Raw genomic sequence first — 15,255 nt, 5'->3', positions numbered from 1 at the left:
ATTTGCTGTTATTAAATACAAACTCCACTCTTCCCTGAACATGTTCCACTTGATTATGGAGTGTGATTGTAGAAATTTCTAAATTCAGCCGCAAGGGTGTTAGTAAAGTCAGGTGCTGATGTAGGGTGATGAGCCCTGGGGTGCAGTCAGTGTTCCAATTTATCCAAAAGGTGTTCAATAGGGTTGAGGTCAGAGTTATGTAGCAGGCCACTCAAGCTCTTCCACTGAAACTATATATTTATGGAGCTGTTTTTATGCACAGGGACATTGTCATGCTGGAACAGGTTTGGGTCTCTTAGTTCAAGTGAAGGGAAATGTAATGCCTCCGCATCCAAAGACAATCCTGTACTATATGGCTGGAAAAGTCAGGTGCCACAAAAACAAACTTTGTCCATATTGTGTATGCATGTAATTGACATATTGTAGATAATATTAAAATGGAAAGTGCTTTTCCTACTCTATGGTACGTGCTGCTGTAAACTATTGGAGTACGTGAAATTTTCTGGGCACCTTTAATTCTAGAAAAGTCTTTCATCTTGACAGAATACAAAAGATGGCAGAAGTATCTACTGATATATAGTAATTTTATACTGTAGATTATATTGGAATCCTTAATGATTGAGTTTTTGAATATCAGATTAGACCACAGTGCAATAAATTCAAAAGGAGTTTTGTGTGCCTTGAAATCCTTTTTCCTCGTTATTAAACACACAGATTTGAATAAACGACCTTCTGTAACATTATTCTGTGTTGATTAATTTGAAACTAAAAGCCAGTGGAGTTGATGCACATGTTTATTTCATGTTCCTACATTTTTAGTCCAGAACATTATCACAGCATTAAAACAATTCCAAACCACAGCTTTGCTACTCTTTTGTTATGTCTTTAAACATATTTATTTAGAAGTCTGAAATCTTATTTACAACTTACTATACTATATTATTAAACTAGAGGGGAAAAGGTGGTTTGCATCTTGTACAGCATGTTGATCCTATTTAGAGAAAGTCCTTATGACTGTGTATCAGACAATTGATTTACATAAATTATCCAACTATACTGGAAACATGGGTCTTGACTGTTCACTGAGTCTTAAGAGTGCAACATGTCGATTATTTATGAAGGCCATCTTGCAGTAGGGATTACAATCACGCCTTTTGCGAGTCTTCATAGTCATTTCTCTGGGATTAAAGCAAAAGGTCTGGATAGAGCAGAAGTTTATGATGTATGTTTTAAGCAAGAAGTAATTTTGCATTCCATAACAATAATGGAAGTCATTCAAATCATAGGTTTATACGACAATCTACACAAGAATGGCTGCTTTAAAAAAAAAAAAAAAAAAAAAAAAAGGTTACATTGAGCAGTTAAAAAAAAAAACGATTTCATAGTTAAAATGGTGAGGCTTTCTCTTTTCCTTCGCATTTTACCTTTTTTTATTTATTTATTTATTTATTTATTTATTTATTTTTACTTCAGTGGCAAGATACTTAAGAGTCACTTAAACGTGGCTGGTGTTATGTTAAAAAGTTTAATGGATTACACAATTTAGTGTAATTGTAGATAATTTAAAAAAAAAAAAAAAAAAAAAAAAGAGCATGACAATCCATTTTTTCAATTGATTAAACAATCAATTCTTGGTAAATTGCTGAGGTGGAAGTGAAATAAAAAAAAAAAAAAAAAAAAAATGTGGTAGTAACAGTATCTTTGCATGGTGTTTGGTGCCATCAGAGCACCTCATTGTATTTTCTTCTGAAACAGCACAACCTGCCATGCCATTTTCCTAATTTATCATTTCCACCTACCTGAACAACATGGCCATTATGTTGTTTTTTAAAACAGACCACAATCCTTAAGGTTTTCTTTGATGATGATGTCTGTCACTGCATTGAAGACAATTTCCACGTTTCTTGTGTCTGTGGCACAGGTCATGTGCGAGTAAATTTCTTTTTCGCCTTTCTTCATGTTCAGCTCCTCAAACTGCTTCTTGATGTAAACGCTGGCATCGTCATACGTGTTTGGACCTACAGTGGAGAGGAAAAGCTGTGACTCAGGAGCTCCGGGCGTTTAATGCTGTTGAATTGTTCGCTGCGGTTGCTGAGCAAGCAGAGGACAATTCAAGAGCTGTCTAGCTTCGAGATGTCAATGAGAGAAACCCGGCATAGCACTGAAAGACCTGAACTTACCATTATATTCAGGGAAGCAAATACTCAGGTGAACTTTCTGGATCTTAACCTCAAAGAGATCTTTCTTGTTGAGGAAAAGCACAATCGATGTTTTTGCAAAGAACCTGTGATTGCAGATGCTGTTGAATAGGTGGAGACTCTCATGCATGCGGTTCTGAAATTGCAGTAATGACAAGAAATGAGTGCTGTACACAGACACACACACACACACACACACCTTCCACTTTATTAAGAACACAAACACATTCATGCAGTTATCTTATTAGCCAATCATGTGCCAACAGCACAATGCAAAATCATTGCATTAATCATTCATACAGATACAGCTTAAGAGCTTCAGTTAACATTTTCATCAAACATCAGAATGAAGAAAGTGTGTGTGATCCGATGATGTCAGAAGGGCGGCTGGTTTGATGTATTTCATAAACTGCTGATTTCACAAACGTTCTTGCGAGAATGATGTAAGCACTAAGTGAGCAATAGTTCTGTGGGTGCTTAACAGAAAAGCATCTCAGCATGCACAACACATTAAACAACAGAAGACCACTTTGGGTTCCACTCCTGTCAGCCAACAACAAGAAACTGAGGCTAATAGGGACGGACACACACACAGAGCTTGGGGGAGGGGTCTTTTTTCCAGTCTGCGGTCCTGATAGCCTCAGATTATTGTTCTTTGTTGACCGCATTAGACCCTTATCCACCTCAAGGCTTGTTGTGTTATATGTTGTGAGATGTTTTTCTACTCATAAGAAGGGTTATTTTGTTACTATAGACTTCCTGTTTCCTCAGACCAGTTTGGACATTCTTCTCTGAACTTTCTCATCCATGAGTTGTTTCAGCCTGCAGACTTTATGCCCAGAAAATGGTTTTGTTTTTCCTGCCATTTCTAAAGTATTGTCTGGAGACCATTGTGAGTGGAAACCCCCAAGAGATCAGCAGTTTTTAAAATATTCAAACCTATCTTGGACCCACAACCAGGCCAGGATTTGTCTTGGAGATCACGTATTTTCTTCATTATGATGTTTGGTTTGAATATTTGCTGAATCTCTAAACCTGTATCTGCATGGTTTTATGCATTTTGCTCAAATGCATGGCTGGTTAGATGATTGAATAAATGAGAAGGTTTACAGGTTTCGAATAGGTTTCTACATGTTTCAGGTGGAAACCTTTCCATTGCATGGACTGTCCACATTGTGAGCACATGCCCAGTGTGACAGTAATGGCTGCCTAAAGTGTGATGAGGGACTGAACAGCCCCAGCTTAATCAACTCCCTGAAATAGGTTGCTTTGGGCTGCTTTTGAGCTAATTTTGCTTTACTTATAGTGTGTAATAATTGATGCATTCGCTGACACCCTGACCTGAGATCTGGAACAAAATGTACTCACCACTTCATCATCCTCTACCAACACCATGTCATAAGCGCTCAGAGCTCCGCAAAAGATAATGCAGGTCACACCTTCAAAACAGTGGATCCATTTCTTCCTTTCTGACCTTTGTCCGCCCACATCAAACATCCTGGTGTGGTAAGAAACTATTGTTGAATCCACTAGCAAAAAGATCTTTTTGTTCTCCTTGACAATGCATGTGTATTAAGAACATGAAGGAGGAATCATTGCTCAAGAGATGACTAGCTCACCTGAAGTAAAGCTCTTTGCAGGAAAACTGTTCTTCAATGATACCTGTGGTTTTCACTCGAGACCTCAGCACATCTTGTTCTGATGGGATGTAATCTTCGCTACAGATTCTGTCCATGTCACTCAGGTAGCTGTGAAATGTACATCTGGGTTAAATTTAAAAAGTAGGAATGAAGTTGAAGTTGCAAAAACAAGGTATTTTATTCGTCATTGCCATTTTGGGAATTCCTCTAAAAAATAATAATTATAAGGAGTAGTGATTTTGACCCACATCCCTCTATCCCCACTATAGAATCACAAAAATCCACTTGATTAGACCTTGGTGAGCAAGGAGAATTATAACATGCATGTCACAGTGTTCAGTGCTTGCCAAACTGAACTGATCTTCTGACATTTCATGTCAACATGCGCCTCTGCTTTCGGTTACTTGATGAATCTATAATGATCTCAGATTTTCAGCTAATTTATGCTTTGCTCAGGAGCACCTGGGTTCCACAACTCCAGCTGACTGTATAAGACTGTAGAAAGGACATTACTCATAATCCCACACGCTCTTGATAATTCTCACTCTCCGGTGCTTGTAATGATTTATAATCACGATCTTGGTGTCACCCGCATGAGGATGGGTTCCCCTTTTGAGTCTGGTTCCTCTCAAGTTTCCTTCCTCATACCATCCAAGGGAGTATTTTCTTACCACAGTCGCCCCAGGCTTGCTCATGGGGGATAAATACAAAAATGTAAATATTCTTACATTCAATAAAGCTGCTTCCAGACAATGTCTATTGTGAAATGAGCTATAGAAATCAATTTGAATTGAATAGAATATGTTTTCAGAAGAGCCATCCTTACACTCTCTATCACATGGGCCATGTTTTACACAGTAACATGAAGCTTAACCATTAGTTTTCGATCCGTTTATAGATAAATGGCTAAAACCCTCCATGCATTGCACTTACTAGCCAGCAGAGTCATTGAGCTGAAACTCAGCTGCTCTCTCATAGGCAGCCTGCACACCCATGTCCTTCCACAGCCTTTTAATGACATCCGCCAGCTCTTTGGGCATTGTGCCATCTTCAGTCGAATCCGCTAGGTTCTGCAGTTTTTGACCATCTTCCTATATGGTGAGAGGAATGAGGAAACTTTGGTACAGTTTCATTTTAGATTCGAATTAGTACCATCAGGTGATGCATCGTTTCACTTTTTAAATGTTCAACTTTAATTGGGCGCACACATTTCTGCAGGTTGTTACTGAACTTTTTTTTTTCTCATAAACAACTGGAACCAAATACAGTATTAGCATACATCTGATCAGCGGAGGGGTGAAAGTCTTTCTTAATAGTGCTCGCTCTGTGCATGTTTACATGTAGCCGGGTTGAAATGCACACCTGTGATGCGGGGGATGCGTAGTTAATGCCAAGCATTTCCATGCCTCTGATGAGGGCCAGTGCAGACTGCAGGATGTTACCATAAATAATGGCTGTAAATGCAATTTGTTCTTCTTTTGTGTAACCACCTTGATGGAGAATTCTGTTTAAAAGAGCAAAAATTAGCATAAACTTGGTGTTAAGTGTTGGTGTTATCTGACATAAACCTAGTCTCAATTCTGTCTTGTGGGCATACATATATAATCAAAAGCTCAGAGTTCAAATTCAATACATTTGTTGGTGTACTCACTTCATTTGCTTTACAATAGTGCTCTTTCCTGATTCACCAGCACCTACAAACAGAGGAAAACACACAGGTGCACATATATATATATATATATTATTGTATAATTATATTGGTTATATTGTGACCTTTCAAATCTCAATTAAAAAAATCACATTATATATTGATATCATATTGTATATATTATATTGATCATATGCCAATGATACATTTTTTTCTTAAAATGTTTATTTATTTATTTATTTTTTATAACATTTTCTTGGTCAATAATTTAACTTATACATTAAGCCTGTAAATAAAGTGACTATAGCCTGCTAATAGTGTTTCGGTCAGGAGGAAGTCTTTTTAACCTGCTTTAACAATTGACCTAATTGGATTTGTGCACTGAAAATCTGCTCAGGAGAGACCACTGACATTCTGATTCTTTTAGGGGCCTCATGTCACATTACTCAGTAAACACAAGTCTAGACCTAAGAAACAGCGTCATTGCTGAGACCGCTCAAAGTGCTTCAAATTGCTCTCTAGCTTAGTTTACTATATGGTTTAGCAAGGAAATGGCATCCGAGTACCTGATATGCACACACAATGTCTTACCAGGGAACATGATAGTCACTTATTACAGCTAAAATGGCAAAGCAATTACTTACCTAATGCCTATTATTAGTTTTTATGGCAACAGCCAATTCACTGGACCAGTTAAAAAAAGAAAAGAAAATGAAAACACTGACTTGCATATTTGTACTGTGCACATTTTAATTTTAATTACATGCCATTTGAACAGGAACAATATGTTGATACTGATTTCTTTCCTCTTTGTGCTTCAAGGGTTCGACGAGCACTTCGGTCAGTAGAAATAGCATTGCGTAAACACTAAACCCAGGGAAATCCTTTAAGAACTATAAACACTTCCATGGTACATTGCGTTAATGAAACCAAACATTTCAAAAGTATCAGTTTTTAGAACGGCATATTTGATTCTGGGTCATATTGCAAAAGCAAAAAAAAATTGTCTTTTGCTTTGACACTAGGTGCTTAAAGGAAGAGCTAAACAAAAGCTTAGCGAGATCTTGGCTTTAATCGTTAGTGTAATAGGATTCTCTTCTTACTGTTAGTGTGCCGAGGGCCTTCAGGATGTGGTCTTTCAAGCAGACATCAATGCTCAGCACTTATAAAGACCAAAACTACAGCACCACAGTTTCTAACAAGAGTCATCTCAAACCTTAATTAACCATAAGACAAATACAGAAATGGTTCCAAATATTCTTAATAACTGTTGGTGCATTTTCTGGGGCTCACCTATGTCTTTGTTTGAAAAAATATTGTAGTAATTAATTTGATTATAATTTACAGACTAAACGTGAAATTATGACCATTTTCATGCATTTGATGCTATAGATGCTACAGAGATCATATTTCATAAGTATAGAACTGACATATGGTTGCCATTTAGTCCTCACTGAAAGCAGATTAAACTGCATAAATTCATTTAAGCCTCAATCTGTGTCACTGGAGCATCATTTGGCCAGGTTTCCAGACAGCCAAAATCACTACTATGCTTGTTTTTAGTTCTTCTTCAATGACACCTTTCAACAAATGTGGACTAAAATCAAATTTGTGTGAAGAATAATGACTCCTAATGGAAGAGTAAAACTGAACAATTTATTTTACATTCTGCAGAAGGCCATTTTATGCTATTGTTGAAATATTTCTTTTTTTTTTCTCAGTCAAAATGCATCTTATTGCAACGCTGGCTCCACAGTTCAGCCTTTAGTGTCTTTATTGCTAATGTTTTGCTATGTTACATAATAACATAACTTCATGTTTCAAAGATTCACTGAGAAGCTTTCAACAACAAGGCAAGAAAAAGACTTGCTGTCAGCATGTGTATTATTTTTAAATCATTAGTAATGTTTTAGCTACTCCCAGCTAAAATTTCTGATCTCCTTCAAGCATTGGCTTCTTGGTTGGAGATTTTTTAATTTCAGACAGAAAGTCATTAAAGTGACACCATCTTGCTTTTCACTATCTAAGCATAAAGCCCTTACCCAGCAGAAGGAGCTTGACCGTCCTTGCTTCCTTATCTGCATCTTCCTGTAGCTGCTTTTCCAGTTCTTTGGACCTTTTGGCCATTTCCTTGTCCTCAGCACTTGCTCCACTGCCCATGTCTCTTCTCCTTTCCTCTCAATTTCCGGAAGGTAAGAAATTTTGCCAAAATTCTTCTGTGTTTTGCGGACAGTGAAATGGATTTAAAAAAAAGTCCACCTGTCAAAGATGATGCTGCAAATTCTCAGTAACCTGATAAATGTGGAGTTGACTGTCCCTGACTGTCCTTAGGGTAGGTGATCAGATCAAAAGTGCTGAAAGCCCAGAGAGAACCGAAGGTCTATAAGCTCTAATTCTTCTCTCTCAGGCCTAATGCTTTAGTTCAGGATTGGGGAGGGTTTTACTGACCTTTCCATTTGAACCAGCCAATCCAATTAACTTGGCAAATAGGACAAATCTTCAAAACTAAGAAAAGCGATTATACTGTGGGACACCTTGTGCCCAAAATTCTGTGTTGGAGTTTTTTTCCTTAAGAAAACCTGAACCCCTTTTTTAATTCATTAAATTAAAGATGATTAAGATTGGAGAAAAAAAAACATCTCAAGTTTGCCTGACATGAGTGGAACCTAAAGTAGTCTTCTGCTGTTGTAGCCCATTTGCTTCAAGACTCAATATGTTATACATTGTGAGATGCTTTTCTGCTCATCAAGTTAGCTTTGAGTAGCCATTTTTGTTTGCTGTTCATTTCCTTTAAGCTTTAACTAGTCTGGACATTCTCCTGTGATCTGTATTTTCAAAAAGGTTTTTGTAGTTTTCACAATTCTTTATAAATTCAAGAGACATTTGTGAGTCACATCCCCAGGAGATCAGCAGTTTCTGAAATATTCAATCAGCTCTTCTGGAACCAACAAAAGTCGCTAAGATCATAAACTGAAGCATTAGACCTGCATCTGCATCATCATGAGTACTTCACTGATGCCAATGTTCTGCTGATGTTCTTGTTGCAGTGCTGTGAGAATATAACATAAATAAAACCTTACAGTATTGTGTATTATATAAGAAAGGGAATGATAAATAAGAGGAACTGCTGTCCATTTTGACACAGACCAACTATCCTGTCAACATTAGTTTTGTTCTAGTACCATAATTTGTGTCAACTGTAGCCCTTAAAAACTTGATTGTCCTGATTAAAGCGTAATCCACCTTGGCTTAGCTCTAATTCAAAAATGGGTCAAGGTGAAGTGATGAGAGGTAGCTGATAGGCAGCTCACTCCTGTGTGAATCAACACACAGACCGCAATCATCAGCCGGTGCCTCACTTAACCTATGTTAATATTGATGGATTAAAGTGCAGCCGAATCTTAGCTATGGATTAATGTTGTTTTACAGATAAACTACATAGTTTATTGATTCATTTATCTTTATCAACCATTTTATGTTTGTAGCAGATCTACAGTCTGTCTCAATAACACTGGATTTGAGGAGGGAATGCAAGGTGGATGGAATGCAAGTGTATTGCTTCTCCTCCACACATCCACATTCACATACTCATTCGCGTCTATTGGAAATGTATAGTACTCAAATCACCAAAATGTGTTATGAGGGTCGAAAGCTGGGCAGATATGGGCAAAACTCGCCAAACTTCAGACAGACAGTAACCCAAGCTCAAGATGAAGCCAGGTGTGCTGGAGCTGTAAAGCAGTAATGCTACCCACTGCACCAAACACATCACACGGATCATCTTTCTTCAGCCTGTACTAAATTAGTGATAGTATGGTGCATTGCAATCACTAAAGAAGAACAAGAATGAAACCAGGAAACATCAGATGATGACCTGTGACTTCCATGTTCTGATAGTGGGGGAGAGTATAAGGCAGAGAGTCAAGTAGAGAAATCTGATCCATTAGAAATCTGATTCATATTGAAGGTTTTATTTGCAATATTAATATAGCTTAAATCTGGCCTGGTCAACTTCCTGAAACATTCATTGGATTATTTTTCTGTGGCTTTCTAGATCAATAATATTGCATTGTGATTCCAAGGTGATACCAAGCTCAAACAAAAATGTAAATATTTTTTTGGAATATTGTTCATGCAACTGGTATGTCCTTTTCTCAGTCTTATTTGTTCAGTTATAGGCCATGTTTGGTTAACTGTAAATAATAAGGTGAGTAATTAATTCAAATTTTTTTTGTCCATCACATAGGCACAATACTGTGTTACATTTACATTACATTTGTGGCATGTAGCACACGCCCTTGTCCAGAGCGACATACAAAAGTGCTTTGAGTCTCTAACAATGAATCAATCTACACTGGTAGGCTAGATTACAAACTTAATATAAATATAACTCTTGATTTCTACAAAGCAAACTTGGAAAGTGATAATTTAGGTATTTCAGGAAGAGGTAGGTCTTCAACCGTCACTTAAAGATAGCCAGTGTCTCCACTGTATAGACATCTATGGGAAGTTCATTCCACCACCTCAGTGCCAGAACAGAGAAGAGCCTTGAAGTATATTTTCCTCTCATTCTAAAAGAGAAGGTGGTACCAGTAGAGCAGTGCTGGAGTAAAGATGGTGCTGGTCCATTTTTGGCCTTGCACCAGTATCAGTATTTTGAATCTGATACATGCAGCTACTGGAAGCCAGTGAAGCGAGCGCAGCAGTGGGGTGGGGTGGGAGAACTTGGGCAAATTGAACACAAGTCGTGCAGCTTCGTTTTGGATCATTTGCAGTGGATGAATAGCATTCAGAGGAAGACTAGACAGAAGCCTGAACAAGCACCTGGGCAGCCTGTGTGGACAGAAATAGTCGAATCCTTTGGATGTTGTAGAGAAGAAATCGACAGGAACGAGCCACATTAGCGAGCTGTGGGAAGAAGGACAGTTTTACAGAGTGTTTCAGTCATATTGGTGCATTTAAGGAACTTATTCACTACAAAACGTCATGTTCATTAGAAATTTACACAATGTGATATCCACGTGGAGATTTAAAATATCTCATGAATGTGAAGCTTTAATTTCTTAAGCTCCAAAAGTGAACGAGCAAATTTAATCTGATTATGGCTTCTCCCATAATGCCCTCTCTAAAACATCAGTCTTCTTCTTCCAAGCAACCAATTTTGCTCTGAGAGCACCATTTAAAGCAGCACCACTTTCTATTAGCAGATAGCCTTATTGCTTAGGACTCAAATCTCTAAGTGCTTTCAAGAAAAATATAACAAACTAACCAGGGGATCCTTCTCTCTTCACAGATAATCTTGTTAAGGTTTGTTCATCCCAGCACCGCCTCATGCACCACATCACGCCTGCTGAGCTGTTGACAAGATTATTTGCCAGGTTCCATGCAAGGGAAGGGAGAGACAGAGAGGCTATTAATGGTGGCAGATGGTTCTTCGCAAACCTTCCACAAATACCGACCTCCACTCTATTAGGCAGGGAGGGATATTTTTCTGGAGAAAGAAGCACAAATAGAGCAATATATGCACCTCTACAGTTTCAATTTGAGTCAATTCAGGACGTGTTTTTCAGACGGCTTTAAATAGAGCATGCATTGTATGAGTTTCTGTATACTGAGAATGATTACATGTTATTATTCACAGTCCAATGTTCCACATGTCACATTTTTGGCTAACAAGGTCCAAAACTTTCTAGGTTTTTTGTTCGTTTTTTTACTCTTAGCCATAGTGACAGACAAAACCAAGCTGTTTTTTAAGTTATAATTGTAACATGAACAGAGTTTGACTGCATAAAATCATGGAAAATCCAGATAGTATTGCTTAGTATGACACTGCATAATACTGTAGTGCTCAGTATCTCCTAAAAAATTGCTGTTCTTTGTATGGTGTTGGTTTGACTGACTGACTGACTGACTGACTGTGTGTGTGTGTGTGTGTGTGTGTGTGTGTGTGTGTGTGTGTGTGTGTGTGTGTGTGTGTGTGTGTGTGTGTGTGTGTGTGTGTGTGTGTGTGTGTGTGAGATCCCTGCAGCTGTAAGAGGCCGTCGCAGGGCAATAGATAACATTGAGTTAGGCACTCGTGTGAGGCAATCTGCTTCCAGCTATGATAAGGCTGCCTTCCATAAGTCAGTCTTCTCTGAAACATCTACTTAGTATTCAGAGTGGTGCTGAGGAAAAACAGTGTAATATTTTACAATTCGCAGCGTTATTTCCTTAAATTATTTCAGTTCACATTATTCTTTAGTTTATTTAGTGTTAAGGAATAAACCAGATTAAAATAAACAAACTTATAGGCACTAAATATATGCATTATTTTATACAGCTTTATAACCGCATTATCTCTGTCTATTTTTAAAAGTACTACATTAATAAAAATGAATAAATTGAATTATTTGATTAATGAAATGTTAATATAGTGAGGGAAAGGAGTACAATGTGTTCAGACAAGGTATAAAAGCCTGACATTCTCAATTCAAGTGCTCTGTTTTGATTACTAGTGAAATCTCCACTGATCTTTACTCTAGATTTCTATGTGGGTAATTTTAACGTCAGTATGCTTTACAGCTGGAAATCTTTAGATTGCAAAATTATATATTTATCTTGGAAAACACTGGGCACAAGGCAGAAGTACAATCTAAGCAGGGCGCTAATCTATCACAAGGCAGCGCACACAGAAACTAATTCCTACCTGGGGCAATTTAGAGTAGCCAGACTCTCTGTTTTCCAATGCAGTGGGGGAGGAAACCCATGACAATGAGAATATGAAATACTCCAGAGTAACAAGAGCTCAGAATTGAAATCCTGGATGCCGGATCCGTGAGGCACTAGCGCACTCTGCTGCACTAGCATGTTACCCCTTATAGATTACATGTAGACAGTCTGGATCCTTTCAAAGTTTCTTCCTTATACCATCTCAGGAATTTGTTCCTTTCCACTGTCACCACTGGATTACTTATTGGGGATAAACTTATAGGCACTAAACTTACAAGTACTAAAATATAAATAAAAACGTATAACCTACTTATATCTGTAAAGCTGCTTTAAGACAGTGTCCTTTGTTAATAGGGCTATACAAATCAAATTTAATTAAACTGAATTGAATTCTATAGCTAAACCAGCAACAGAAACAATCCTGAATTGGATCCACCAGCTTCAACAGAATGTTAAGTCTAGAAGTTTTGAATCGGTGAGGCATGCCTTTACGCCAGACTTCACAATTGGTGTATGCTTTATGTTTGATGCGGCCCAACACAAAATGGAGAGCATTTACCACAGCAAAAAGTCTTATACTGTTGTATATATCTTCCATCACAGCAATTTACCAAAATATTTATTTTTTTATATTAAAGATGCTTTTTAATGAGTTATTAGCTACATATAATGATGAATATCTGCTATACAAGCCGCTTCATATGATCCATATTCATATATTATTAATATTACAGTCTTTTTTCACCAGCCACTAATATTTCTCTCATTAAAGTAATCAGACAAAGAAAATGCAGGCTGTCTTGTTGCTGGGAAACTGTTTACTCCTAACTGAAGTCTTTCACCTGTCCAAAAACTTACATTACATTTACAGTTGTGTAAATGTGCTGACACAGTACACCAATTCAAAAATAAAATCCCCTCACAGAAAACCTCAGCATTTCAGTATTATTTAACTGCTATAAAAGTATCAGTGCATGTTGTTATAGAGAAAATGATAGTTATAGAAATGCTGACAATAGAATGCATTTGTCAACAAAATCTGACAGAATCTGCTGCTACCATATATGGACAAATGTTAGTAAACGTCTGACCAAAAGATTTGAGCTTTTTGAACATCACGTTTAACATTTACTCCACATTTGCTGTTATAATATTCTCCACTCTTCTGGGGGGTGTGCTAGGGGAGATTGTCCTCATTTAGCCACGAGGGGATAAGTAAAGTCAGGTACTGATGTATGGTGACCAGTCAGTTTGTTTATTTAACTCGAAGGTTTTCAGTAGGGTTGAGATCAGAGCTCTCTAACAGGCCACTCAAGATCTTTCACTCCAAACCATGTAAACCATATCTTCATATCTTCTGTCATGCTAGAACAGGTTTGTGTTTTCTAGTGCAAGTAAAGGAAAAAATGTGATGCTACTGCATCCAGAGGCATCCGAAACAATTTTGTGCCTCCAACTGTTTGGGAAAAGTTTGGGGAGGAAATACTTCTTAGTTCCTTTAGGTACTGACTTACAGAAAATCAAGAATTGTTATAAAAGTATTAACAAAATACCTGATTTTTTTAAATGCACGTTGTGACATTATTTATCTAAATAATTTACCTTTTGTTATAGCACCTGTCCAAATGCTATGTTGTTAGGACACCTGGAAAAGCCTTAAGTGTTTTAAAATGATCTTTTTTTTTTTCTAAAAATGTAGGGTCTATGGTGAAAATCGTGAACATGGAAGAAAAGTTAAATTATATTCATATATTCAACACTTTGTTTTTTTTTTCTTCAAATACATCATCACCCACAAGAGGGAACCACATCCTCGAAACGAGTAGCCAACACACGTTTATTCTCTGTGAATAAGATCTTGGGTCTAAAGTGTCTCAGATGGCCACAAGACAACATTTATATTTACTCTTTCACCCTACAAGTTATTCACTTTGCAGGAACCTTTAAGTGTTCTTTGTAAGACCATCCAGGGAGAAAGTCTTCAAAGGTTTTAGGACACCTGACATTTCTAGCTATTTATGGTTCTTCCCCAAACTGTTACCACAAAGTTAGAGGCAGAAAATTGTATGCGATGTCTCTGGATGCAGTAGCAATTACATCTTCACTTGAAATTAAAGACTGAAACTTGCTCCAGCATGACAATGCCACATGCACAAAGCAAACTCCATAAAGATAAGGTTCACATGGGTTGGAGTGGAAAATCTTGAGTGGCCTGCTATAGAGCTCTGACCTCAACCCCAGTGAACACCATTAGGATGAATTGGAACACTGACTGCACCCCAGGCCTCCTCACCCTACGTCTGACTTTACTAACACCCTTGTGGCTGAATGAGCACAAATCTCTACAACCAGGCTCCAAGATCTAGTGGAAAATCTTCGCAGAAAAGTAGACATTATTATGACGTATTGTTGAAAAACCAGATACAAATCTTATGGTCAGGTGTCCACAAACTTTTGTCACTACAGTATATTTGTCTTTCCAGGATTGTAATATTTATAAAAGTACAGTTTATGAAGAAAAACTAAGACTCTCGCTCTTGTTCTTTTGTATGTGGGTGGACTATTGTTCTTGTTATGGCAAGGAAACAACAGTTTTAACAGTTTCTCACAACGCCAGTCTCACAGAGGCTTAAGATTTTCAGGATTAGTCTATAGGTTCTATTCTATTTCTGCAGTCTGTTCAATGTAACTTGTATTTTCATTTACTTGCATTTTTATTTACTTCAGCGTAAGAAGATGTCTCTGGAGGTGATTTGTTTTCCCAATATTGATTTGCACTCTCTCAAAATACACATACTGGCAGCTTTAACTGGAACAGCCGTTCATTCTTTAAACATCACTTGGTCTTTTTCCAGTCTTGGACAGCCAATTTCTGTGAGCCAGATGTGGACATCTGCTGTTGTAGTCTGTTCACCTTATGGTGTGATGAGTTGTGTGTTCTGTTTTTCTTACCACATATGGAATGTATGGTTATTTGAATTAGTGTAGCCTTCATTCCAGCTTAAAAAAATCTGGACATTCTCCACTATCCTTCCTGATCAGCAAGAATCTTTGCCCACAG

At 37.5% G+C, this 15,255-nt stretch overlaps 1 protein-coding gene across 1 annotated transcript; it reads right to left on the bottom strand.

Moving 5' to 3' along the window:
- Window positions 1-776: 776 nt before the first annotated feature.
- On the bottom strand, window positions 777-7,709 carry gnat2 (guanine nucleotide binding protein (G protein), alpha transducing activity polypeptide 2). The gene is made up of 8 exons (XM_083553911.1): window positions 7,529-7,709; window positions 5,490-5,532; window positions 5,201-5,342; window positions 4,772-4,929; window positions 3,818-3,946; window positions 3,567-3,696; window positions 2,181-2,334; window positions 777-2,018 (listed from the first exon to the last, which is right to left on the bottom strand). The coding sequence occupies exons 1-8, from the start codon at window positions 7,644-7,646 to the stop codon at window positions 1,828-1,830; spliced, it is 1,065 nt and encodes a 354-aa protein (XP_083410037.1). The 5' UTR covers window positions 7,647-7,709; the 3' UTR covers window positions 777-1,827.
- Window positions 7,710-15,255: the final 7,546 nt, after the last annotated feature.

The sequence above is a fragment of the Silurus aristotelis genome, assembly GCF_946808225.1.
Source record: "Silurus aristotelis genome assembly, chromosome: 11".
NCBI classification, from domain to species: Eukaryota; Metazoa; Chordata; class Actinopteri; order Siluriformes; family Siluridae; genus Silurus; species Silurus aristotelis.
Note: the sequence above shows the minus strand (reverse complement) of the source record. Positions and strands in the feature narration are given on the sequence as shown.

What these genes read in the sequence shown, in the direction of transcription:
- gnat2 (XM_083553911.1), bottom strand. Translation starts at nt 7,646, where the DNA reads ATGGGCAGTGGAGCAAGTGCTGAGGACAAGGAAATGGCCAAAAGGTCC. An exon ending in TGCAAAGAGCTTTACTTCAG is followed by an intron (nt 3,697 to 3,817) that starts GTGAGCTAGTCA and finishes TTACCACACCAG; the next exon opens with GATGTTTGATGTGGGCGGAC. An exon ending in TTGCTTCCCTGAATATAATG is followed by an intron (nt 2,019 to 2,180) that starts GTAAGTTCAGGT and finishes TCTCCACTGTAG; the next exon opens with GTCCAAACACGTATGACGAT.